General features: G+C 38.1%; 1 protein-coding gene across 3 annotated transcripts; it reads left to right on the forward strand.

The window, feature by feature from the left end:
- The first annotated feature begins 6,609 nt into the window (after positions 1–6,609).
- Positions 6,610–26,363, forward strand: LOC306852350 (kinesin-1 heavy chain). 3 transcript variants are annotated; one of them, XM_079389095.1, is made up of 26 exons: positions 6,610–6,804; positions 14,039–14,126; positions 14,570–14,643; positions 14,849–14,953; positions 15,201–15,249; positions 15,464–15,519; positions 15,610–15,697; positions 15,928–16,052; positions 16,262–16,366; positions 17,106–17,251; positions 17,337–17,485; positions 17,574–17,764; positions 18,957–19,025; positions 19,288–19,494; positions 19,823–19,966; positions 20,155–20,340; positions 20,626–20,743; positions 20,905–20,960; positions 21,145–21,254; positions 21,336–21,437; positions 21,530–21,590; positions 21,674–21,745; positions 22,329–22,433; positions 22,517–22,733; positions 23,303–23,438; positions 23,539–26,363. In XM_079389095.1, the coding sequence occupies exons 1-25, from the start codon at positions 6,679–6,681 to the stop codon at positions 23,431–23,433; spliced, it is 2,880 nt and encodes a 959-aa protein (XP_079245221.1). In that variant the 5' UTR covers positions 6,610–6,678; the 3' UTR covers positions 23,434–23,438; positions 23,539–26,363. The 3 variants fall into 3 exon arrangements, with proteins under 3 accessions (XP_079245221.1, XP_079245220.1, XP_079245222.1); XM_079389094.1 differs by having other exon boundaries at positions 21,145–21,437; XM_079389096.1 differs by lacking the exon at positions 14,039–14,126 and having other exon boundaries at positions 6,740–6,804; positions 21,145–21,437.
- The last annotated feature ends 533 nt before the right edge of the window (positions 26,364–26,896 follow it).

Raw genomic sequence — 26,896 nt, forward strand, 5'->3', positions numbered from 1 at the left:
TATAGTATATGAGTCATGTGCACAACTTTTATTTGATGACATCTATTATTTTGTCACGTATGGTGTGTTTTGTCATACATTGTAAACAGTTGTTCAAAGAACTGCATAATGATTCTTTAAAAATTACTCCTTTTGCATTTCACAGACAAAAAAGACCACTTACACATTCTAAATGGCATGAGGGTAAGTAAATAATTTTTCTTTTAAAGATTTTGCCTACATTTTTACTTCAGACTCTCAGAAAAAAAGGTCCAAAAGCTTTCACTGGGGCGGTACCGTTTTAAATGGTACTCTTTTGTACCTTATTTACCCTTAAAAGATGCATATTAGTACCTTAAAGGTACATATTAATACACAAAGAATACACTTTGGTGTCTAAATGGTGCATATATTAGCACCTTTATAAAGTATATCTCCATGGTGACAGCTTTTGTACATTTTTTTTCTTCTCAGAGTACATATGAAATTCAAAAAGACATAAAATTAGTGAAAAATATAAAATTAGAAAAGGTAGCCTCCCTCATGTCGGCTATATCTTTCCTCTATTTTCTAATGTTTTTCATGGTTGTTTCTGATATTTTCCTTCGTGGTACACATTAGTACCTAAATGGGGCATATTCGTACCTTTTAAAAAATATACCTCCCCAGTTATAGCTTTTGTACCTTTTTTTCAGAGATTGCATATGAAATTCAAAAAGACATAAAAACGTGTGAAAAACATTAAATTAGAAAGAGAAGCCACCCTCTTTCCTCTATTTTCTGATGTTTTCCTTGATTGTCAGTTCATTTTTGTATTGCAGTTGCATGTTTGCTGATGGCTGATGGGATGTACTGCCATATGGCCGTGTTAACAGCTGCCTGTATATTAGCAGCAGGCATAATCTATAGCTTTGTACTGAACATAATCCCTAAATGACAACAATGAGTTTGTTCAATCCCGTCACGGTACCTTAACTCCCGCCTCATGATGGGGGGATTGTGGTGTAACTATGGTAACGGGGTGTATTAGCTATCACTCATCACAGAGTGAAGTATGTGACAGGTGTAGACACGACAGAGACTGGGTGTGATGTATATTTATCATCAGTTTGAAATGCATACACATCACACCCAAACATTTTTATATTCTCCCTCTGCTCTGGAGTATCCTGGAGCCAGCAAGGCCTGTAAATTGCATGCTTATAGAAGACAAATCAAACACACCCGTCTTGTCATTAATGCCTGCTTTAACATGCTACTGCAATTTGTTGTTGACAGATAATATAGTCCTGTGATTTGTTTTTAACTGCATGTCGCAAAAAAATGCACGAATAGTCATTAAAATATGTCATTATATAAGATGAAATATTCTTAAGTATTTAGAATATATAACATTAAATGATTTATAATTATTTCTAAAAAATTTCTAATTAAGTGAAATAAATTTAGAAATAATATTTCAATATTATATAAAATTACAATCAGTGACATTTTGCATCACTAATCATATAGTATTTTAATCATAATAGTATAGGTTTTGTTAATACTATTTTCTGTTTTATTTAATTTTAAAGTTAGTAATTTATTTGTTTTGTCATTTTTATTAATGCACAAAAAACAAAATTGAGAGCTGAAATAAAATAAGTTGACTTTTTTGTCTTTTTTAGGTTTAATATTATTAGTTTAAGTATTTTTTAATTGTTTAGACTTAGTTAACATAATAACCTAATAACCGTTATAAATATATATTTGAAATTGAGCAGGAAAATAGTAATTCTAGAAAAGAGGCTGGTCACTGTTACCTCTATTATTTTACAAAACTTACACTGGTGTGTGTGTGTGTGTGTATGCGTGAGAGAGAGAGAGAGAGAGAGAGTGTGCAGGTTATTATCTGTGCTGAGTGTAATTCAGACCTGTGGACACAGCTCTAATTGCGTCCTGCAGCCGACAGTTATAATTACACAGCATGTTATGACTGTCAAACTGACAGGCCCAAATGAACTGAGAGACAAACTAATGAGTATTGTGTCTTTCTGTCTAGCTCTTTCTTTTCTTCCATTATCTTTCTCGGAATATTCTCTCCCAATATTCATTCTTTTTCTCCAGTTCCCCAATGTCCAGCACCAGTTGCGTTCGGTTTCTTTATTCTCATACCTAATTATTCTGTTTTCTGCACCTGTGCCTTTCTATTTCTTGGACACGGAATGTATCAGAGTTGCATGCTATGCTATCATAATGCACATATGGTTTTTGGTAGAATTTTGCCCAAATACTCTCCATAATATTTCATATCCCACAATGCAATGAACTTGACTCGACCTTCCATTTCATTTTTTTTTTGTATTTAAATTTTCAATCACAGTTTATCAAATGTTCTTCTTGACTTGATCTTGATCTTTTGATCGGCAAAACAGATGTTTGTTTTATTTTGTTTTGTTTTGTTGACATGGTAACATAATTCCATTTACTGAATTCAACAAGAATGTAATGCAAAAAATAAAATTGTTAGCAAAAGAAAATAATTTTTTTTTTTAATTTCATGATTTTTATTACGTATATATAACTTCAATTTATTTTCATTTATTTTACATTTTGGTTCTGATATGTGTTTTTAACTGGAATGTGTGTTGGCAGTGTGTGTACACAACCATCCTATAATGATAAAGATCCACCCAGTGTTTTTTTTTTTTTTTTAAATCTTGTTAAATCATTTCCCCTTTCTCAAATCGAGCTGATCTCAGATGCCTTTCTGGCCCCTCCCACTATAGTTGATTGACAGTAGCGTTTCAGCACAGACTGGACTGGTGTCTTATCTTAGACCCACCATCAGTGAGCTTTCTTCAGTCCGCCATTGTTTCACCGCTGGCACAGATGTAGACAAGAATGGCTCCTAAGCAATTGAGGTTGTTGATGTAAAAATGAACATTGCAGTCATCATTTACTCCCAAAATCTGAGCTGCTGAAGACGCAGTGGATTACATTTGTTTCTGAAGGGAATGCATCCCTGATCTGCCTAAATGCGTCTATCTTCGTGCAAATCATTTATGATCCAGCTTCCCCTACAGAAGAAGTGAGCGTAAGGTTTTTAATGAATCTTTGCAAATTGCCTTTCCCAATAATGTGCTAGTTAGCAAGTTTACAGTCTCACAGAGAGTGGCTCAGAAGAGAGGGGCGGGGTGAGCAGAGCTCATTTGCATTTAAAGCAACATGCATTAAAACAGCTTGCTGTAGAAAGACCTGTTTTTGACAGGGTAAAAACGGTCTTGTTTTACACTACTATTGAGAAATTTTAACCAAACTATGTTACAGACTTTTCATTAAGACCCTAAAGAATCATATCAACTTGTGGGAAATGGGCATCGGATGACCACACACTCTCTCTCTCACACACACACACACACACACAAATCACACACAAATCACATATAATTACAAAGAAATTGTGTAGTAGAAATAAGTGTACTTACTTTGTTTTTAAATAGAAGCCATTATTTCTATAATAACAATATACAAATTAGAACAAAAACTGTGTGGTAAGAGTTATGCAAGTACTCCATTTGTGAAAACAGCCATGAAACTGCAGAACAGAAGAAAATCCCAATGTCTTTGACCTGCTATTCCCTGTTATCAGCACAGCTTGGCGCTGTTCTACCCTGTAATGAAGACAGTCTCTACAAACATTCAGACTATGTAGTATAACAAAAGCGTGACGAATCACAACATCTGCTCTAAGCTCTTGTCCTGCAAAGAATGAACATCACAAGCCTGCACAGCCTCACCCCAAACAGACCGAGGGGTATTTAGGATCACGTCCAACCAGAACAGCTGTTTTCCTACAGGCTTACTCAACAACACACACATACACTCTATGCTTTGCCTATCCTACTGATGATATATATATATATTTCAGTCAAATTATTTATGTAACTTACATATTTTATTTCTCATATGTGAAGAAATGCTGTTATTTTTGTTATTAAGCTCTTTTCCATACAGCCACGGTTCATAGTTCACAACCATGACTGTCAAGCTCCAAAAAGGAGAAAAACGCAATAACCATGAATGTGATCTGAATGATGCAAGCATAAAAAACAACAACAGAATAAAACAAACAACAACAAAAAACATGGGTTTTGAGCAACATAATGAATAATAATGACACAATGCCTTTAATTGTTACTTATATAAAGCAAATGATTTCATCAGATCATCTGAATGTCACTAATAGTTTGTTTGTATTGCAGCTCTGCCCTGGTATTTTCCTTGGTTTTAATTGGTCAAATTAATGAGAAAGTCCCTTAGACTGGCAAAACCCAGAAAAGCCTGTTTTTTTTTCTGAATCCCAGCTGAGCTGCTTTTCTTTCTATTGGTCTCTCCCTCTATCTCTCTCATCCATCTGTCCATTTAAACCAGGCTGTTGAGACGTGTCGTTCCAGCTTCCTGTCGCCTGCGGTGATATCCTGATGTTCACCAAGAGTGGCTCAGGCCTGACTGGGTCATGCAGTGTGACGACCACAGATAACAGAAACACACACACACACACACACACACACACATATCTATGCATACAAACTATTGTGAGTATTACACCTATTTCATCCTACCCTGAACTGCATGCAATATGCTTTTATGCATCTGATATTATAACTCTCTCTCTCTCTCTCTCTCTCTCTCACACACACACACACACACACACACACACACACATTCCTGCAGTCTATTGAACAGACGTGTCAGAGGGTTTAGTGAAAGGACACAAAGATTGATGCATTTTATTGATCCCCCAAAATAAATTCGGGTGTAAGGAAACAAGCTGAGGATGATACTAGAAAATGGTTTTAGTCCATTGAGCTCTGAATTACAGGATCAACATTCATCCACTGCTTAAAATGACATGATGAATGCCATGATAAAGTCACACTACTCAAAAAGTCAACATGATATTGAAATGTATTTTCTTAATGCATATCCTTTTATTGTTTTGCTCAATTCATCTATATATATATATATATATATATGTGTGTGTGTGTGTGTGTGTATCTATGTGTTTATAAACACACATATAGATACACAGTAGTAATTCAAATGATTTTATGTTTTTAAAAGTATTATGTTCACTGAGGCTGCATTTATTTGATTAAAAAGACAGTAAAAACAGGAATATTGTGAAATATTATTTAAAATATTTATTTTCTATTTTAATATATTTTAAAATGTAATTTATTCCAGTGATTAAAGCCGAATTTTCAGCATCATTACTCCAGTTTTCAGTGTCACATGATCCTTCAGAAATAATTAATATGCTGTTTTGGTGCTCAACATCATGATCAGTTTTGGAAACAGTTTTGCTGATTAATATTTTTCTAAACATTTTTGAAGAAAGTTCAGCAGAACAGCATTTATTTGAAAAAAAAAAAAACCCTCTACACTATAAATATCTTCATTTTTGATCAGTTTAAGGAATCCTTGCTGAATAAAAGTATCGAGTTCTACCAAAAAATATTCTGTTTTACTTAAAAAATCATCATGTTACAGAAATAAAATGTGTTGCTTGTCTTTCATGTTAACTTTATTTGGCACGGTGTTTCATTGATGTACCTCTGCCTTCTGTAAGCTAATAACTCCCAAATCTCAGCACTAATGAAATGTCTTTTGAAGTAGCAGCTGGTCGGGACATCTGTGACAATACAGTAGTGCAACTGAGAAACATATTTCCGACCAGCAACTGCTCTGAAAATGCTACAATTATTATCAGTATTTGCAAATGCAAGCATGGCTACTATTGCTACTCGTAGGGATTTGAAATATTTCCATGCATGTGTCCTCCTGCCACACCCGGCCGGGTATATGTGTCCATGCAGCACTTGTGATGAGTAATTTCCACCAACGACATCTGTGGGCATGACGTTATGGTTGGCAGGAAGTCAGCATATAATACTCCCTCTTATTTTCATTCATGTGGTAATAGAACTTAACCTTATGTTCTGAATCTGGAATATTCCTTCATCAGCCACCATATACTAATAAATCAACAAGCCTATGCTTAATCAAAGTGAGTGAATCAGAGCTGATACAAGATGTTTAAATTTAACCATCCAATATCCACCAGATTTCAGCCTCCAGCTCTGCAAAAGCATCTCTGACATCCCACATCCATCAGGATCCAACGGATTCCTGAATCATCCAGAATCAATGCTGCGTCTGCAAAGAATAGTGGTGTGTGTGTGTGTGTGTGTGTGCCCATTTTGATGGTTACTGAAATAGTATGCAGTATAAAACACTTTACAGTGTCAAAAACAGAAACAAGGCATTGTGTTGTAGAATTTGAGACTTGATGAGTGTGCATTTGATTCATTATGGGGCAAGTTGTCACAAGGTCTCAGTAAGGTGCACTGATTTTTATTTTATTTATTTTTTGTCCTGAAACTTTAAAGTTTTTAAAAGCTATGTCATGTAAATCTTGGCATTTTTATTCTTCTTAAGGGCTGAATTACTAAGAAATAGCCTTTGTGACAGCTTCCCAGCGTGACAACTTGCCCCATTTGTGTGTGTGTGTGTGTGTGTGTGTGTGTTGTTAAGGGGTGTGACAGCAACACACTCCCTCCATCCAAAACCCACTTCCACCTAAACAGACCAAACGCACCGAGCTGAGGACGCTCCTCATCCTCCTCCTCCTCCTCCTCTTGCTCACAGCTGAAGATGGCGGACCCGGCCGAGTGCACCATCAAAGTCATGTGTCGTTTTCGGCCTTTAAACGGTTCGGAGGTGACGAGGGGAGACAAATATATCCCCAAATTTCAAGGAGAGGATAATGTGGTCATCGGGGTGAGTTTATAACACGATATCATAGGAATTTCCGCCGTCCGTTTCTATTAGCATCCGCTAACCACCTGCAGACCTATCCTGACAGAAAATATAATCTTTAACAACTATTTGTGTGGAAATGTGAAAGTAATTCTTATTTCAAAATCATTCCGTGTGGAAAATGTTGTTACTTAATTCAGTAACATAACCGTAAGGTGAGGAGTTTTAAATCATCGTTAGCTCGGTGGCTAACAGTCCTCAGATGTAACTAACGTTAACGTTAATGCAGCACAATGTCAAAATGTTTGATTTTGAACTTAAATAAACAGTAGAACCTAAGCGTTTTTGGTGTAATTTAGTTTTTTATTGCACTTCGAAATGAATTTTGATGTTAAACGGTTGATAAGTATCCGCTAGCTCCTGTGCTAATATTAATCGGTTTGTTTTCATTTAACGTTAGAAAATGAACAAAAGCTAACTAAATATATACGTATTTCATACTGAAATCAACGTTCATATGAGTTAAAAAGGAATAAATGAAGTGAATGTAGCAGTCACTGATGTCAGTCTGTTATGATTTGGCCTACTTTAATAGCATGAATGGACTATGTTTAGTCATTTATTAAGGCTTTACTGTTTTAGCTTCTATTTGGAAGAAAGAAATACATGTGTATCTTTACAGCATGAAATGAAGTCAACCCACTTTCAATCATTTTGTTTGTTTGTTTATGGCCTGTAGATGTTAGACACTAGGCTATATATAATCCAAATGTTCCCACATATTAGTTTATCAAAATATGTTGTTTGTGAAGGTGTGGTTTTAAGAGTAAATGATGTTGGCCAGATAAATAAAGCTATTTATTTTCTTATTACTAATTATTAATGGCTTGAATGCACCTCTTCTGAAGTCAAAGTAATTTTCATGTTTTGTTTTGGATTTGTAACTTTTCAGGGAAAACAATCTCATTAAAATGCTGACATCATTGGTTTGGTGTAACATCGGCTTCTTATGGTTTAGAATTTTGCAAAATTTTTCGTGCATTGTTACTAATTTATTTACATTATGAAAATGGCTTTACATGCTAGAAATTATAGTTATTGAATGGCAGTAAAGTATTCCCATTCTGGCGTTTTGCATATATTTAAAGTACTTGTTTGAACTCAAAAAGTGGAATATAGTCTTATGAGGTGTTGAGTCACGTCCTGAAGTTCCCTCTTGCAGGCTATGTAGTGTACAGCTGAGTAATAGGTGGAGCAGTTTTGTGGTTTTGCTGTGGACCGTCTACCCTGGTAGTTTTTCTGTCTTACTGTGTTAAATTGCAATTAGAATTTTTCATGTTGGCCTTCATTTCTGCAGTGACACTGGACTGTCTGCCCAACACTCACCCTTTTGTTTTCTAGTGTACTGACGGGTTTTGTGTTTGTGTATTTGAGTGTTGCTCAAAACAGCTGGAAGACCAAAAATTTGGCCAAGTCAGCATCAAGCACCAGAGCAACTATCCTGGTCCGGTGTAATGGAGCGTGCTGTGTTGGTATAATGGCTTTCAGCAGGTGGATAAGGTCATAAATTGGGCAATAAATCTTGCTGTAACGAAGGAAACCAAACCTGTCTGTCCAGCAGCACATACAAGGATCAACATTGGGATTATGCATGTTTTATTGTGTTGATATCCGTCTCATTTCGCTATTAGTTCATAAGGGAATATGCTGTAATTACAGCTCTTTTTATGCTTGTTTCTTCCCTTTCTCTCTTTGTCTCTACGCAAGCACAGCACACGCTCTCATGCATGTTTGAAACTAACATGTGACGAACGTTCCCGTCTCTGTGACCGTTGGGAGCACAATTATAATCTCTCATTGGAATACTGAGAGCTGTAAACAGTGCTGTTCCAATCCTGGCTGTGCAGGAGGCCTCGGGACATTCAGCTACACAAAAACACTCTTCATGTAGTCTTGTGATTGTCTGAAGACCTTAAAAGAAGTCATTTGAAATTCCAAAGCTGTGAGGTTGTGCATTATTAATACTATAAATCGTCTTTAAATATTAGTAATAATGATGATGGAGAAAATGTAAAATCAAAAATATATAAATCAATAAAAAACGATTTAATTAAAACAAAGCTGAAATAAAATCTAGCAGTTGTGTATAAATATAAAAGCTAAAATTACTATAATAAATGTAAATTTTAAAATGGAAATTAAAAATGACAAAAGCACATAAAATTATTAAAACAAAATAAACTGAAAATATAAATAAAACTACTGTAATATGAATAATGCTATAACACATTGTCAGATATTTGGCTAAGATAAGTGAATACATGTGCGTATTATATTATTTTGTTAATAATGGTATGAAATAAATACATAATAATAAAAGATTGTCAGTGCATAATGCACATTGTCTGTTTTCAAGTATTTTAACAGATTGTGTAAATTACTGCTCATTAATGTCAGCAATTTTGGGTGTTTGTGTCATTTGCTGAGATTATGTGGATGTGTGCAGATATAGATTCAAGATAACTTGATTTTAGCTTTGGCCATAGAACACCAATATAAGCCTATAAAAATAATTTTTGATGTTTGCTTGTGTTGTGGTGTATTGTTGTGTTAGAGGTTGGTCAAGTAGATTATCTGCTTTGCTGTGTTGCATGCACAGCTGTTTCCTGAACTGGTTAATCTAGTCCTGTGTTATATTTGCATGGTGAGGAAATTTGCCATTTTGATGGTTGATAAGAAGTCAGTATGGAGTGGAGAGGTCACGTCAACCAAAATCAGCCAATTAGGATCATCCCTGCTAATGAGCAGATTCATCACAGAAACTTGCTTCTGTAACCTTTAACGTTAATTCGGGGACGAATTTGTCAACTGATTTAAAGTGATTTTAAGTATTGACAAATTTAAAGAGGTGATTCTTTAAAAGAATCAATTCTTAAGAGTCATTTGGTTGTATTTTTATCACACATTCAATGAGACCGAGAACTAATGGAGCTCATGGCATTGGGTCACAAAAAGACCATGAACCAGTTTTTATGTCATGTCATAGATTCTGTAGGTCTCTTCTTTCAACCTCTTGGGTATCAAATAACCCTGTTTATTTTTTATTTCCCAATGAGGCTCAGATCTCTTAGAGGAGATTAGTGCTGTCAAATGATTAATCGTGATTAATCGCATCCAAAACAAAAGTTTTGTTTGCATAATATATGTATGTGTGCTGTGTATATTTATTATGTGTATATATATAAATAAATACACACACATGCATGTATTGTCACGGTGCACACACGAGGGAGGAACCAGGAACACGCAGACGAGGATATAAACTCAAATAACACTTTACTGAACATCAAGACATGGCAGGGCAGGACAAGGCAAGGCAGACAAGGACATCACACACCGGGGTTAACGAGTTGACCAGACGAAGTTTAACTGAACAGACAGGACTAATATACACAGGTAAATCATAGATAACGAGACGAACACGGCTAGACAAGAATTAACTAATGATTACATTTAACAAGGACAGGAAACAAACCAAATATGGGCACAAGAGGCAGGAACACATGACACACACACGACAGTTCCCTGACATAACTCCCCCCTCCCGAAAGGCTCGTCCCGAGCCTTAACAGTTCCATCGGGGAGGGGGGGTGGGCGCTCTGGAGGCCTCTCAGGACAGACACGGACCACAGGACGGGGACCTCCAGAGCGGAACAGACAGACAGGACCCATGGCGGAGCAGGGAGCTCAGGAGGCCATGGCAGGTGGTAACTGTGGCCATGGCATCCTTCTTCGGCCCACCCAGAGCTCTACTACCCCCCCCCAAAATTTCCATGGGGAATCCAGGGGGTATCAGGAGCCCTCCGGGGCTAGACAGACAAAACAGTACAAGACACGACAGAAACCCTCCAGGGTCAGACAAACACGACAGGACATCCCACAGGAACCAGAAGCCCTCCTGGGCTGGCTAGGAAGCTGAGGCTTCCTCTGGGCATGACGAGGAGTCAGGGGCCCTCACAGGGTCCCTCAGCAACCTCCTCCACTTCTGCGACAGGGGGGGCAAGCGGCTGCGACTGGCCTCCATGGCCACAACTCAAGGAGCCGCCTGCCCCAGACGAGTCTCCATGGACAAGACATGACATGGTAAGTTAAAATGTTCCTGTGGGCACAACAAACACAAACACGGCTCTCCTGGCCGTGACATGTGGACTTGATCCACGGAGAGGGTATCGGCGACCGGCAGGCTTGAGTCAGCGGCAATCCGGTGGGCTTGAGTCAGTCGCAATCCGGTGGGCTTGAGTCAGAGGCGGACCGGCGGGCATTGAGTCAGAGGCGGACCGGCGGCGTGCACAGGGGAGCCGCGGACGGCGGCGTGAACAGGGGGAGCCGCCGACGGCGGGTTGGCTTTCCCCGCGGACGGCAGCGTTGATCTCCCGCGAACGGCGGGCACGGTGAAGCCGCCGACGGTGGGTTGGCTTTCCCCACGGACGGCGGACTTGGGTGAACCGCAGGTGGCGGCGTGAACTCCCGCGAACGGCGGGCTCGGTGTGCCGCGGACGGCGGCGTGAACTCCCGCGAACGGCGGGCTCGGTGTGCCGCGGACGGCGGCGTGAACTCCCGCGAACGGCGGGCTCGGTGTGCCGCGGACGGCGGCGTGAACTCCCGCGAACGGCGGGCACGGTGAAGCCGCCGACGGTGGGTTGGCTTTCCCCACGGACGGCGGACTTGGGTGAACCGCAGGTGGCGGCGTGAACTCCCGCGAACGGCGGGCTCGGTGTGCCGCGGACGGCGGCGTGAACTCCCGCGAACGGCGGGCTCGGTGTGCCGCGGACGGCGGCGTGAACTCCCGCGAACGGCGGGCTCGGTGTGCCGCGGACGGCGGCGTGAACTCCCGCGAACGGCGGGCTCGGTGTGAGCGGCGAGGTTGGGATAGCCGCGGGCAGCGGCGGACATCTCCCGCGATCGGCGGGCTTGACTCAGCGGCGATCCCGCGGGCTTGACTTCAGGGCTCGCGGCCAGCGGACTCGCGGCACTCGCGGTGATCCCACCAAACTCCCACGCCCACTTGACGCGGGCTAAGGCAGGATGACGAGCGGCGACTTCCATGCCGCGAGGGACAGACAAACAGGAACAAACAAAAGACTTTTAAAAAACGGAAAACAAAATGAGGTGAAGGGGCGCCGCTTACTGTTTAGGTCTGGTCTTCTGTCACGGTGCACACACGAGGGAGGAACCAGGAACACGCAGACGAGGATAGAAACTCAAATAACACTTTACTGAACATCAAGACATGGCAGGGCAGGACAAGGCAAGGCAGACAAGGACATCACACACCGGGGTTAACGAGTTGACCAGACGAAGTTTAACTGAACAGACAGGACTAATATACACAGGTAAATCATAGATAACGAGACGAACACGGCTAGACAAGAATTAACTAATGATTACATTTAACAAGGACAGGAAACAAACCAAATATGGGCACAAGAGGCAGGAACACATGACACACACACGACAGTTCCCTGACATGTATATGGTTCAGAAGAATAGGTTATGCTTGTATATTAAATATATTTATTTATAATATAAATTATATGAATATAAATATAGACATGTAAATATTTTCAAAGTATATACTGTATGTGTGTGTATTTATGTATACATAATAAATATACACAGAACACATGCATATATTATGCAAACAAAAACTTTTATTTTGGATGCGATTTAATCACGATTAATCGTTTGACAGCACTAGAAGATATCTGATGTGTCTTGTGAGGGGTCTCAGCTGTATATTTGACTGGGTTGGGATGATGTATTGTCTTCTGATGGGTGTCAATCAGTTGTAAGGAGATTAGTGATTGTCTTGTGAATGAATGGGAGTTTACTTGGATGTAAAGGGATTACTTTACTGCTCCTATGATAGGCTTTCTTCTGTAATCACTGCCAATGCTGACATCACATTCTTACATCTCATGTACATGTTCATCCTGCTTATTCAAGACATTTTAAAATCCCTTTAGAGAAACAGGATTTTTCTGTTCTTTTTATTAATTCGAATTTAATGTTTTGCCACAATTTAGTTTTTTAGAAATCGAGGAATCACAATTTTGAATAGAAATATTACCAAACGTTAGAAATAGAATTAGACACTTTGACAATATGCCAATGATGACAGTAAAGAGAAAAGAACGATCCCACTGCATGTCAGCGCACATGATTAACCGATCACGTGTGACGCGCTCATATCACACAGAATGCGCTTTTGTGTTGACAAAGATGGCAGTGGAATAGGAAAAACATGCAAGAAGATGGGAGTGAACTTCTTTTAACTTGAGCGCCGTGTTTTTATAATGCCGTTTCATGCACGTGCAACAGTCAAAACAGATGTTTACATAGAAAAAACAATGGAAAAGGAGTGCAATCGAAAAAAAAAAAAAACTTGTCAAGAACTACTACTGTATCTCTGATGCTTCATGTTTGCATCATGGTGACAGGCTGAAAGCTGATGTTCATTGTTTTTACAGAACATTTATAGTAAATAAGAGTCTACTGGTGTTATACCTTGTCATTTTGAATTTGAATTACCTTGACTTTTTTTTTAAAGCATATTCCTCGTATTATTTCTGAACATGTATATAAGACAAGTTTGTGCAAGATGTAGTTTTAGCTCATGCATCTTTTAAGTGATTTGTTTAACATTAACATCATTTGACTTCATGTGTGCTGCACTTGGAATATAATTTTCTTTAACTAGAGGGTTAATAAAGAAAAAGTTACTTGAATCATGTTGTAGTTACATTTTCAAGTTGACTAGTTAAAAATCGTAAAAAATCGAGAATCGGCCAAACGTTCTGAAAAATATTCAGATTTGAATTTTTTTCCATATCGTCCAGCCCTAGTTCACTGTTAAATCTGTTTATAGCTAACAGAGTGAGCTCATGCCTGGAGGAAGACCTCTCATAAAATGCACTTATTGTCTTATAACAGCTCAGTTTCATACCTGATTTACTAAGTCTGCTGTTTGTGTTAAAGGTTAGGGCCATTCGTAACAGGAGGGAAGGGTGTTTTGTATTTTAGCCTGTAGTAATGAGGGTCATGTTTAGTCTGAATTTATTCTCTTAGGTGTAAGATATTTCTCTGAAGGATCATCTTTGAGTCCTATGACTGTATATGTGTGTGTGTGTGTATGAAGAGAAACAAATATACAGTATACATCATTCATTCTCTGTCTCTCTCTCTTCCTCTTCAGGGAAAGCCGTATATGTTTGATCGGGTGTTTCAGTCTAACACTTCTCAGGAGCAGGTTTACAATGCTTGTGCTCAGAAGATTGTTAAAGGTGAGAAAGGAGCCCTCCAGGAGGCAAGGCAACCAGATCACATGATTCAGGAAATAGTTATAATTGACTCCAAAAAAAACCCCTTTAATGTTGCCATTAATATTTGATCATTAATAATTCATTTACAATAAGTCATTCATATTAATTAAGCATCACCAAATACCGTATTTACCGTAAAGAGGCATTTATTCAAAGGGTAATTGCTATTGTTGTTATTGTCATTTTAGTTTGTATTTATTTATTTATACATTTATTATGTTGACTTTTAAAGACAAAATTGTTAAATTATTGTGAACATTATATTAAAAGGATTTTGGTTGAATTGATTGAGTGATGCAGTTGAATTGTTTTTGCCATGTGTATATAGCCACTGCGTCTGACATGGCATTAACCATGAATACATTTATTTAAATGGTATGTTTTGTTGTGTTTGTGCCCTGCAGATGTGCTTGAGGGTTATAACGGTACAATATTTGCTTATGGGCAAACCTCCTCTGGAAAAACACACACCATGGAGGTGAGAATTAATCTAATGCAGAATCATAAAGAATGTTTTTTTGCAACAGGCAGTATGATTTTCAACTATTAGCTACTTTAAAGCCTACTCAGTGTTTTTTTTTTTTTTTCTTCTTCTTCTCATGGTTTTTGCCAATCATATTTACTGTACCGTAAATCATCGCACATCATCACAAAGATTGAATGTTCGATATGTGATTGTTTAGGGGAACCTGCATGATCCAGATGGCATGGGCATTATTCCGCGAATCGTCCAGGATATATTCAACTACATTTACTCCATGGATGAAAACCTGGAATTCCATATCAAGGTTTGAAATGCACAACAAATCAGGGCTAATTATTCACAGGGTTCCCACTGACATTTTCAGACTTGGAAAAAAGTAATGACTTTGAACTTTAAAGGACAAAAGTAGGAAGCTTGGAGGTGTGTGTGTGTATTATAAGTGTAATATTTCACAATAATAATAAAATAAATGTAGCCTTGGTTTTTTATTAAAAATATTAAAACATTTTTTACTTGCAGAGTAAACTCACAGAGCTCTTTTGCATTGGCAGGTCTCCTATTTTGAGATTTACCTGGACAAGATCAGGGATTTGCTGGATGGTATGTATGACTAAATGTGATACAGATTCCATAATTTTTGCGGTGTTTTTTATATGAAAGTGAAAAGTGACGTGACCCCTACTCGGAATTCGTGCTCTGCATTTACCCATCCAAAGTGCGCACACACAGCAGTGAACACACACTCACCGTGAGAGAAATAATAATAACACACTCACCGTGAGAGAAATAATAATAATCAGAATTTTTCTTTCAGTATCTAAGACCAATCTGTCTGTACATGAAGACAAGAACAGAGTTCCTTATGTAAAGGTGAGGCTGTGTTTTATTAATTAGCTGTGCATGCATTAGTGAAGGAGTGGTTCACATGTTTTCCCTGTTTATCTCTTTCTCCATCTTCAGGGTTGTACTGAACGGTTTGTGTGTAGCCCGGACGAAGTGATGGACACCATTGATGAAGGCAAATCCAACAGACATGTGGCTGTCACAAGTAAGCCCAATCATGCAAATCAGTCAGACACACTGCATAACTGTTTTTAGCAGGCTGAACGTTTCCACGCCTGTTGCTGTCTGAGTTATATTTGAGAAAGTAGGGCCTTCTTTCCTGTTTGACTTCTTTTGAGATGTTTATACAATCAAAAGTGTCCTGTTGTGTGCATGTAGTTGTAGTTAAAGTTGTGTGGAAATGGAAGCTCATATTTTCTCGATGGTGTGTGTCAGACATGAACGAGCACAGCTCCAGGAGTCACAGTATCTTCCTGATAAACGTCAAGCAAGAGAACACACAGACAGAGCAGAAACTGAGTGGGAAACTCTACCTGGTGGATTTAGCAGGAAGCGAGAAGGTAATATTTCTGTTTCTGTTTTTTCACTTTTTCCCACTTTCACTTGTTCTACTTCTATTTTAAAACCATTCACAGACATTTTGAACTCTGTTATTCTCAACTGGTTTCACTTCAGGACTTATAATAGTATTTGTGATTTGATTAGTTCCGTTTTCATGTTAGCTTAATTTGTGGCAGCACTGGCTCTGATTTGATGTTTTTGAATGCAGGTCAGTAAAACCGGAGCAGAGGGTTCTGTGTTGGATGAAGCCAAAAATATTAACAAATCTCTCTCTGCTCTGGGCAACGTCATCTCCGCTCTGGCTGAAGGAACGGTAAGTGTGATGCACCCGAGCTGTACAATTCACCGGCCTGCATCATATTTGCTGAATGAAATCCAATGCTTGTTTCTTACTAATTTTGGGGTGCTGATTCCAATAATAAAGCCTGTTTTTCTCAAGCATGTCACTTTCTTGCAAAATGTTGTGCTTTTCATAGCATTTTTGCTTTCCACAACCAATGGTCAGTTTTGTGTTATCCCTTAATCACCAGATAAACTGCCACAAATAAATAATTTTGAGCCAAATTACAACTGTTTGTTCAGTTTTAGCTGATTTTCAAATGTATGAATGATTCTGGAGATAATATTTTATGCCTTATCATGATTTCAATGTTAGAATTATGGAAGAAAATGCAAAAACAGCAACAGAAAATTACAGATTATTATTTATTATTTAGATTATTTACTTATTTATAAACTTGTATGTGCAAAGTTCATTGACATTAAATGGAGTATGTAAATTAAACTTTTTTTTTTTTATTCTGATAAGTGCATTAAAGCCGATACATGTTTATAAATAAAAAAAAAAATAAGAGAAAAAATCTTAAAATATTAAGATTTTTTTTTTAAATTTATAAACATTTAAGATTTTTTTTCTTAATTTTAATTTTTTTTTCAATTGATTTTTATCATCAAATTAGATAATATTGGACCTTTTTTTTGTAATGCAGCAGAAAGTGTTTGTTTTTTCATGGATGGAAGGGTAATGAATGAATATTTATTTCCCCCGCCAGACATACATTCCCTACAGAGACAGTAAGATGACGAGGATCTTGCAGGACTCTCTGGGTGGAAACTGCAGGACCACTATAGTGATCTGCTGCTCTCCATCCTCCTTCAATGAGGCCGAGACCAAAACTACGCTCATGTTCGGACAGAGGTGATGAGATATACACCCAAGGAGAGTTTTAACGAAACGTTCATTTTGAGCGCCAAGTAATTTTTGTTTTCTTTACTGTTTTCAGAGCAAAGACCATCAAGAACACAGTGTCTGTGAACGTGGAGCTGACAGCCGAGCAGTGGAAGAAGAAATACGAGAAGGAGAAAGAGAAGAACAAGACGCTAAAGAACACCATCACCTGGCTGGAGAACGAGCTCAACCGCTGGAGGAACGGTACTGTAATAAAACACGCGCTTTATACTCATTCAGCTATATTCATTGAAAATTGCACACGACTACATTGTGTTTTGTGCGTTTTTAGGTGAGAGCGTTCCCACTGAGGAGCAGTACGATAAGGAGAAGGCAAACGCTGATGTTCTAGCCCTGGATAATGTGATGAATAATGATAAATTCACCTCGTCTCCCAGCGTGCCCGGCCTTAAATTCACTGACGCTGAGCGTGGGAAGTGTGAGGCTGAATTGGGCAAACTCTACAAACAGCTTGATGACAAGGTGAGATGAACTGCTGATCTTAAATGAACGAAGCTTTTGGACATTTGCTTTTGGCATTAATGGCCATTTTGAGATTTTTGGCATCAGTCAATAATTGTGTTATCATGCAGTCGATTAACTAAAGTTAGTATCTACAAGATCAATAGTATCTTCATATATTGTCTGCAATAAAAGACGGGGAAGTCGTGGCCTAATGGTTAGAGAGTCGGACTCGTAATCGAAAGGTTGCGAGTTCGAGCCCCTGGCCGGCAGGAATTGTAGGTGGGGGGAGGGAATGTCCAGCGCTCTCTCCACCCTCAATACCACGACTGAGGTGCCCTTGAGCAAGGCACCGAACCCCCAACTGCTCCCCGGGCGCTGCAGCATGGCTGCCCACTGCTCCGGGTGTGTGTTCACGGTGTGTGTGTGTGTGTGTTTGTTCACTACTCACTGCTGTGTGTGTGTGCACTTGGATGGGTTAAACGCAGAGCACCAATTTCGAGTATGGGTCACCATACTTGACAATACGTCACGACTTTACTTACTTTACAATAAAGTGTCTTATTTTACCCCCCCCATATTGTTTGGTCCGGTGACATTATTACATAGAAATATACAGTATATAGTACCGATTAAAAAATTTGTGCTCAGCAAGATTTTTAGTTTGAATTAGCATAATATAACATTTTAAATGTAATAAAAGTTTTCTATTTCTAATAAATGCTGAGAATCCTGGTGAAAAAATATATCAGAGTTTCCACAAAAATATTAAGCAGCACAACTGTTTTCAACATTAGTAATAATCAGAAAGCAAATGAGCATATTAGAATTATTCCTAATTCTATTCCTAAGGACCATGTGCCACTGAAAACTGGGGTAATGATGCTGAAAATTCAGCTTTGCAATTAATGGAATAAATTACATTTTAAGATCTCTTCAAATGGAAAGCAGGAAATTGTATATTGTGAATAGTATTTCGATTTTTTTTTTTTTTTTTTTTTTTTTTTTTTCTCCTTATTAATATTATTGTAGTTTTTATCAAATAAATGCAGCCTTGGTGGTGTGTATAGGAGACTGACTCCGGGCTTTTAACTGTTGAAGTGCATAATTGGTAATAACAGAACAGTAAGTTCTGTTGTAATATAAAGATGCGTTTCAAGACTCATTCATTACATTCATTCTGTGTTTCTCTCACTCTGCTGTCTGCTTTTAGGATGATGAGATAAATCAGCAGTCTCAGCTGGCTGAGAAACTCAAGCAGCAGATGCTGGATCAGGAAGAGGTGAGACCTAAACACGCACCACACATCAGATTTACATCATTTCCCATAAATAAGAACGGTGTCCTGTCTCCTAGTTGGCTGTAAATTATCTAGAGACTAAAGAGTTAGCGTTTGCCATTTGCCATTAAAAGCTATGAATAATAAACAACGTTCTGGCCTAGTGCACATGCTCCTTACATGTTGAGTTCCCATCACATTCCCCTCTTCTCTCTCCTCAATAATTTGACACTAATGACCCAACACAAAAATCTTTGTGTTGTAGCTGCTGGCCTCAACGCGAAGGGACCATGACAACCTGCAGGCGGAGCTCACCCGTCTTCAGATGGAGAACGATGCGTCTAAAGAGGAGGTGAAGGAGGTGCTGCAGGCCCTGGAGGAGCTTGCAGTTAATTATGATCAGAAGAGTCAGGAAGTGGAGGACAAGACCAAGGAGTTTGAAGCCCTGAATGAAGAGCTCAACCAGAAATCTGTGAGAAGAAACTCGTCATTAAAAACTATTTTCTTCACTATTGTTTAATTCATTTGCACCGAAAAGTTGTAATTTACTTTTGCTTGAAAATGTTCTACTCTCTTTTTGTCTAGACATCAAGTTAGATTCAACTCTTTAGAAGACACATATAATCTAATGTTGTTAAGTTCGTTTATAATGAATATTACAAAAGATAAAACATAAATTATTCTATTTAAAATGATGTAGTAATGTATTTAAAGTGACCGGGTAACTATATCAGTGCAAGACGATAATTGTAAGTAATGTCTTGGTATTGGATGCTGATCTGAGCTGTCTATTGTTGCAGAGCGTTCTTGCATCTATTGACTCTGAGCTGCAGAAACTGAAGGAAATGACCAACCATCAGAAGAAGAGAGTCACTGAGATGATGTCATCACTGCTTAAAGACCTGGCAGAGATTGGCATCGCCGTTGGCAGCAATGACATTAAGGTAAAAAGTAAAAAAAAAAACTAAGTTCAGTCGCTTATGTGTGTATATGTTTGTTTGTTTGTATTTATAAACACTTTTTTTCTTTAATATTTTGTCTCTTGATCTTTGCTTTATATTTTCCTCTTCTTTTAACTGTTCACTCTCCTCTCTAACCGCAATTATTTCTCTTTGTTTCTCTGTCTCTGCAGCATGAGGGTGGAGGTCTCATTGATGAAGAGTTCACAGTGGCTCGTTTGTACATCAGTAAGATGAAGTCAGAGGTGAAGACTCTGGTGAAGCGCAGCAAACAGCTGGAAAGCGCTCAAGCTGAGAGCAACAAGACGATGGATGAGAACGAGAAAGAGCTCGCAGCCTGTCAGCTCCGTATCTCTCAGGTAAATGCAAGAACAACATAATAAAGCAAGAGTAGTTCATCCAAAAATGAAAATTGTCATTTACTCACTCTTATACCATTTCAAACTTGTTTTAGTTTTTTTACTGAACATAAAAGAGCATTTACACAGCTCTTCGCCTTGTAAAAACAGTCTTATGTTTATTAGATCATTAATGTATGACTGTAGCTAAATGGAAACACCACATGCTCTCCATTACAACACTAGCATGGCATTTACAGGAAGCTTTAAAAAGATCCTGAGATTTATTTCTGTGTTTGTCTATAGTATGAAGCAAAGATCAAGTCCCTGACAGAGTATCTGCAAAACATCGAACAGAAGAAGAGACAGCTAGAGGAGAACGTCGACTCTCTCAATGAGGAACTGGTCAAACTCAGCGCACAGGGTACAAATATACACACATGCTTTTCTTTCCTCTCATAAATGCATTTTAATGCCCATATAAAAACTGTGTGGCCCAGACCAACCAACTTTTACTGCCCTCTTGTGGTGAGACTGCATTGGGTGTGAAAGAAGTTGTGATGAAGTTTATTTTCCCTTGTGCAGAGAAAGTTCATGCCATGGAGAAGGAGAATGAGATACAAAGTGCTACTGAAGTCAAGGTAAGCATTTTATAACATGTTAATAATTTTCAGTGAGTTTTGCTCTTAAAATGTACCATTTATATTTTCTGCAGTTGAATCATTCAGATTGCAAGATTCAGAAAGGGGGCTTTTGAGAAATGTTTCATTTATTTTAAAAGAGAGTTTGTAATTCATAGTTGTTTTTCTATTCATGATTGGACAGGTTGCAGTTGAGCAGCAGATTCAGAACCACAGAGAAACTCATCAGAAACAGCTGAGCAGCCTGAGAGACGAGCTGGAGAACAAGGAGAAACTCATCACTGAATTGCAGGAGTACGATATACATACACATCTTAAGGCACTGAATCAAGGCCACATGGGCTCATTTTTCCTCTCTTTGTTTTCTGCCTGCAGTCAGAACCAGAAGATCATGTTGGAGCAAGAGCGCTTGAAGGTGGAGCACGAGAAACTCAAAACCACTGACCAGGAGAAGAGCCGCAAACTGCACGAGCTCACGTACAACACTCAAAGAACATTCAGAGATTTGAGTAGTGTATGCAACAAAAAAAAAACTGGTCTGGTATGCTAATGCTAAAATATGTTTACAGGGTGATGCAGGACAGAAGGGAACAGGCCAGACAGGATCTCAAAGGGCTGGAGGAGACAGTGGTAGGTCATTTTGTTCAGTGCATGAGAGATGCTTGCATCTTCATATGCATGTGTGCACGCTCTGATTTCTCTCTTCTCCTCAGGCCAAAGAGCTGCAGACTCTTCATAACCTGAGGAAACTCTTTGTTCAGGATCTGGCCACACGGGTGAAGAAGGTACAATCATTGTGTACACATTCTTCACTTAATTACGCCACATAATTCAGTAGTTTCAATGTGGATATTTTTTATTTTTTTTAATGACTAACCCTAAGCTATGTTTACTATTAAAAGCTAAACATTAGATTGGTTTTTATAAGTTCTTGTGTATAGCTGTCTTTTTTAAAAACACCTTTTCTGTTGATTTTAAGTTTCTGTTTAAGCGCATATCTTTTTATTTATTTTTATTTGTATTATTTTACTTTGATTTATTTAGTATTGTTATATTTTATATATTTTAATATTTTAAAAGTAAATAATTTTATGAATTTTAACTGTTTTTTATTTTATAGTTTTTATTACTGTTATTATTAGTAATTATTAATTATTCATTTTTTTTAATTTTACTTTATTACTATTATTAATTTTATTGATTCTCTTACAATTTTTTTTTTTTTTTTTTTTATATTCCTTTTTTTATGGCTAGTAGTCTTTAGTTTATGTCACTGCCATCAAAGCTAATAGACATCATAAAACTCCAGTTGTGATTTTATCGACCACTCTCAGACATGCCTGAATTATGCATTAATATATTTTCCAGAGCGCTGAGATGGACTCAGATGACACCGGCGGGAGTGCGGCGCAAAAACAGAAGATCTCATTCCTTGAGAACAACCTTGAGCAGCTCACTAAAGTGCACAAGCAGGTAAACACACACTCAAAACATTAGATACCATGGGCATACTCTCAAAACACACACACTCACTGTAATTTCTTTCCTTTGTCCAGCTGGTGCGTGATAACGCTGACCTGCGCTGTGAGCTGCCCAAGCTGGAGAAGCGCCTGCGGGCGACGGCGGAGCGCGTGAAGGCTCTGGAGTCTGCGCTCAAAGAGGCCAAAGAGAACACAGCCCGTGACCGCAAACGCTACCAACAGGAGGTGGACCGCATCAAAGAGGCCGTCAGAGCCAAGAACATGGCCCGCAGAGGGCACTCGGCACAGATCGGTTAGCTCTCTCACACACACACACACACTTAAAAAAGTGCTGTTATTAGATTCAGCCAAGTGCTTACGGAAGGCATGTGTCTTTTGACATTTCGACTTGGGTTGAAGAGATTATACTGTAACAGAGGAACACTGAAAGTTGTTGAATGCTGCAAAGATGTTGCTCACTCACTTTTTTAGGGATGTTAGTAAATGATTAATCATTTACATCTCAGCCAGTTTTGAAGCTTTTCAGTTTGTTGTCATCTTTTAAAATAACTTTTATGCATTAAGCAACTGGGCATATTAAATGAAACCAGTAATAATCACATACTATTTTTTCAAGTTCTTCCATCGGCTCAAATTATTAAACCTGTTTGATTTCCTAAATGGAATCATAGTCTAAAGCTAAAAAATTAGAATTTGTGCCCATTATAAACTAGGCAAATTTCTGTGAAAACTGCCAACTCTGACTGCTCAAAACCTGCAGACTAGCATTGATTCGTCCAATTCGTTTGACTGATAGATTTAGTAAACAATCAAAAGTTGTTTTTTGGCTTGACTAACTAGTCGTATTTCCTCCTTCCACAGCCAAGCCAATCAGACCTGGTCAGCCCCCTGTCGCCTCTCCCACCCACCCCAATGTCAACCGCTCAGGGGCGGGGCTCTTCCAGAACAACCAATCAGTGGGCATCCGTGGTGGAGGTGTAGTCAAACAGTAAAATAAGTGAGTGCATGCTGCAAAATACTCATCACATCATGCAGGTAAAATGGGAAAGTATCTCCTTTTTCACCTTCTGTCTCTCTCTTTTTCTCACTCTTTCCAGCTGTTGAATGCTGAATTTAACCCCAGTAGCCCCAGCTGAAGCTGATATCACCCCAAAAAGCTGAACAGGCATTCCACAGCACGGGAGGGTTCAATACTATACATATGAAAATGAATATAAGTATATATATGTGTATGAAACATGAAATACTATCCCCGTCTGGGCTGTACAGATGTTCCTCCATTCTTATCTCTTATATCTTCCCTGTAAAAATATAAAGAAAACTTAAAAAAAAGACAGGCTTTTTGCACCAGTGGACACGTGTGTAACTAGCGTGTATATCTTCACTCTTGCACAGTAGGTTTCTGCTCACATCCGGCTCTCCACATCCCTCACTGTGCCAAGTTGAATGTATTACAAAATTACAAAAGAAAAAAAGGCAGAAATGAATGAAAAAAGGAACAAAAAAAAAAACCTACTAGCTGCATTTTTAGCCTTATTTATGTACGTTCACATTTTGGGTTTGTTTAGAGAGTTAGCTTGTTCTCTCTTGCTTTGAGTAGTTTCTATTGAACATTTCACCTAAATACGCAAGTTAACACTACAGTTGAACTGTGTATATATATATGAACCATTGAACTAGTTTTTGTAATGATGGACATGTTCAGAAGAAAGATTTAAATTATAATGAAAGGGTCGTCTGAAAGTAGACAAATGAGATGCAGTTCCATGAAATGAGAACGAAAAGGCTGCTTAATGTTGATGCACCTGAGCTGCAGGTATATTTAAAGCACTGTACGAACACATAACGAGTAATCATTGTTACAGCATAAAGACCTGTGTGTGTATGTCACAGCCTGAGGTCTTAGATGAGTTGTAGCTAGGTAAAAAAAAACAATAATACTAATGTCATGTGCTCATTTCAATATTTAACTTCAGTTCTCACTGTTTAAGCAGGTAGAGTTTGCCGTATCGATGCTGCTCCGTAGCTCAATCACTACAAATTATCAATAATCACGTGTGTGGATTTTTCCTCTTAGTTTCACCTACAATATTCCCAGGCAGGATTGCTGTTACATGGTTTTTGGTATGCAGGGAGCCTAGCTTTTAATTTTAGACATCGTTGACCCAACAATGAACATTTACTTTGATTTATTCATCCACATGTCATTCCAAACCTGTTAGACTTTCACTAAAGGATACCAGATTGTTTATACTGCTTTTTAGAAATTAAAATGCATAGGCATGAACAATTTCAAGCTCCAGAATGTCAAAAAAATACCATTGAGATTTTATTCTACGTCTTCTGAAGTGAAACTGGAAATTTCATTATTCACTTCAGATCTTGCACTTTGTGGCTCTAAATTCTCATTTTCTTTGTTATTTGATTGAGACGTAATGGCATATGTTGACGTATTTTTCAGGGTGCTCTGTTTTTGGAGCTCCTCTTCACTAATTGTTTTCACTTGTCAGAAAAGCTCAATTTATTAGGGTTTGGGACTGCATGAGAGTGAGTAAATGATAAGTTTAATTTTTGGGAGTGTTAAGAGATTCTTGAATGTGGAAGCACCCGCCCTTGTCCCCTTTAGAGACACCCTCATAATGGTTAATCTTACACTTTGTATAGTGTAATTTTGTTCTTTTGTTGGAGTGAGGTTTGTGCAATGGTCAGACAGCCATTGAAGTCACAGTATTCCTCCACTCCTGAGTTTTTAACCTTTTGCTTTGATTTTACTTGTGTTTTGGTACGGTTTAGTCCATGATAGGGTCCATATTTTGAAGTCTTGCGATTGAATCTTCAGTGGTTTAAGCATTGCAAAACAACCCAGGGAAACCCACACATCATTTAGTTCTGGCTCACACAACCAAAACGCGATTGTGGATCGTCTGCTGGGGTTTTGGTTGCCTTGTGATTTAGCGTTTGCTTATATAGACCTGCTGATTGGCTCTCTACAGTTCCAATGCTTTTCATTCAGCACAACGTTACTGCCTTTCATTGACTAGTGTTAATGGGTGGGGCCTATTTAACGGTGGGTGGGGTTTATTTAATCATTCTAGGTTTTCATTTTGTTGCACTTGCAACTAGATATTATTGTTTTATTTATTTCTGTTTTATTATAGACTAGGGATTTTGCTGTTCATTTTCTTTTGTTCCTCTTTTTTTAAGTCTACAAATGTCGTTTTTTCTTACGAGAAGTATATGTAGATTCCAGTGTCCTTGGTTTCCATTGTCCTCTATTTTTCCATGTATTTGGATTCAGATCCTACTAGGTGTCCTGTGTAAATGACTGTAATACTGTAGTAGCAGGGGAATATTGAAGATGGTGTTTTACGACCTTTTGTGTGCAATATAAATCTGGTGTAGTGCAAGTTTTGCAGTACTGCAGAAAAGTAACGGAGAGGAAAAGAAAGCCGCACTCAACAGTCCTCCCATTTTATTTCATTGTTTAATGCTCATTTGTCTAACGGTTGTCTTGTTCGCCGAATTTAATCTTTTAAAAGCACTTTAAAATGTTACCATCTCAATTGAAAAACGCACTTGTTGAAAACTGCAAATTTGCATCTCAAACATCGAATTCCTCACTGAATTTTATAATTATTGTTATTGATGAGCCTCTGCAGGAGGTCTTGTGTTTTGAAGACTGTCATTATTGTTTTTTTGTATTTTATTTTGCCTTGAATCTTCATTTTTTTAACAGTTGCTGGGGAAAACACTCCGTTTAAATGGCTCTATTGGAAAGATGTAATGGTGATCAGATAATGTGTACAGTTGGTTCTTCAGTGTGTGTAGACTGAATTGCTGTGTATATTTCCTTCAGTTGCTTACTGTAGGCAAGTTTTCACCCCTTGACATGAAACGCAAATAAAATATAGGGTAAAACGCACTGTTTTTTCACTTGAGAGTTGCATGCTAAGCTGTCTTCATTTATTATTGCTGGAATTTATCTTCTGGGAATGACCTTATTGTTTAATTTAGGGATTGTGATGGTTATATATTGCAATATTACAATTAATTTAGTTACTTTGATCAATGCGTGAAAGGACCAGGTGGGGGAAGCATTGAAAAAGAAATGACGTTTTCTTGGATTTATCAAGCCTGGGCTTCTTAATGTAATAACCAATCTCTAAAAAGATGAAGAAAAAAAACAATTATGTAACGAGTTAGAGATCTAAATAAACCATGGCTTTGTGCACCTTACTGTACTTGGTTAGGACATATTCTGTGTGTGTCTATGCATTTTTACACACACACGACTTAATTTAAAAACATAAAAATCGTACTGACCCCAAACTATAAATCTCTCTCGCTTTATATATTTCTAAATGTATACAGTAAGATTTTAATGGTTTTTAAAAATGATCTTATGCTCACCAAGGCTGCATTTATTTAATCAAAAATAACACTTTAATTTTTTTT

The sequence above is a fragment of the Barbus barbus genome, assembly GCF_936440315.1.
Source record: "Barbus barbus genome assembly, chromosome: 32".
NCBI classification, from domain to species: Eukaryota; Metazoa; Chordata; class Actinopteri; order Cypriniformes; family Cyprinidae; genus Barbus; species Barbus barbus.

What these genes read in the sequence shown, in the direction of transcription:
- LOC306852350 (XM_079389094.1), top strand. Translation starts at nt 6,679, where the DNA reads ATGGCGGACCCGGCCGAGTGCACCATCAAAGTCATGTGTCGTTTTCGG. An exon ending in GAAAAACACACACCATGGAG is followed by an intron (nt 14,644 to 14,848) that starts GTGAGAATTAAT and finishes GTGATTGTTTAG; the next exon opens with GGGAACCTGCATGATCCAGA. An exon ending in CGCAAACTGCACGAGCTCAC is followed by an intron (nt 21,438 to 21,529) that starts GTACAACACTCA and finishes ATATGTTTACAG; the next exon opens with GGTGATGCAGGACAGAAGGG.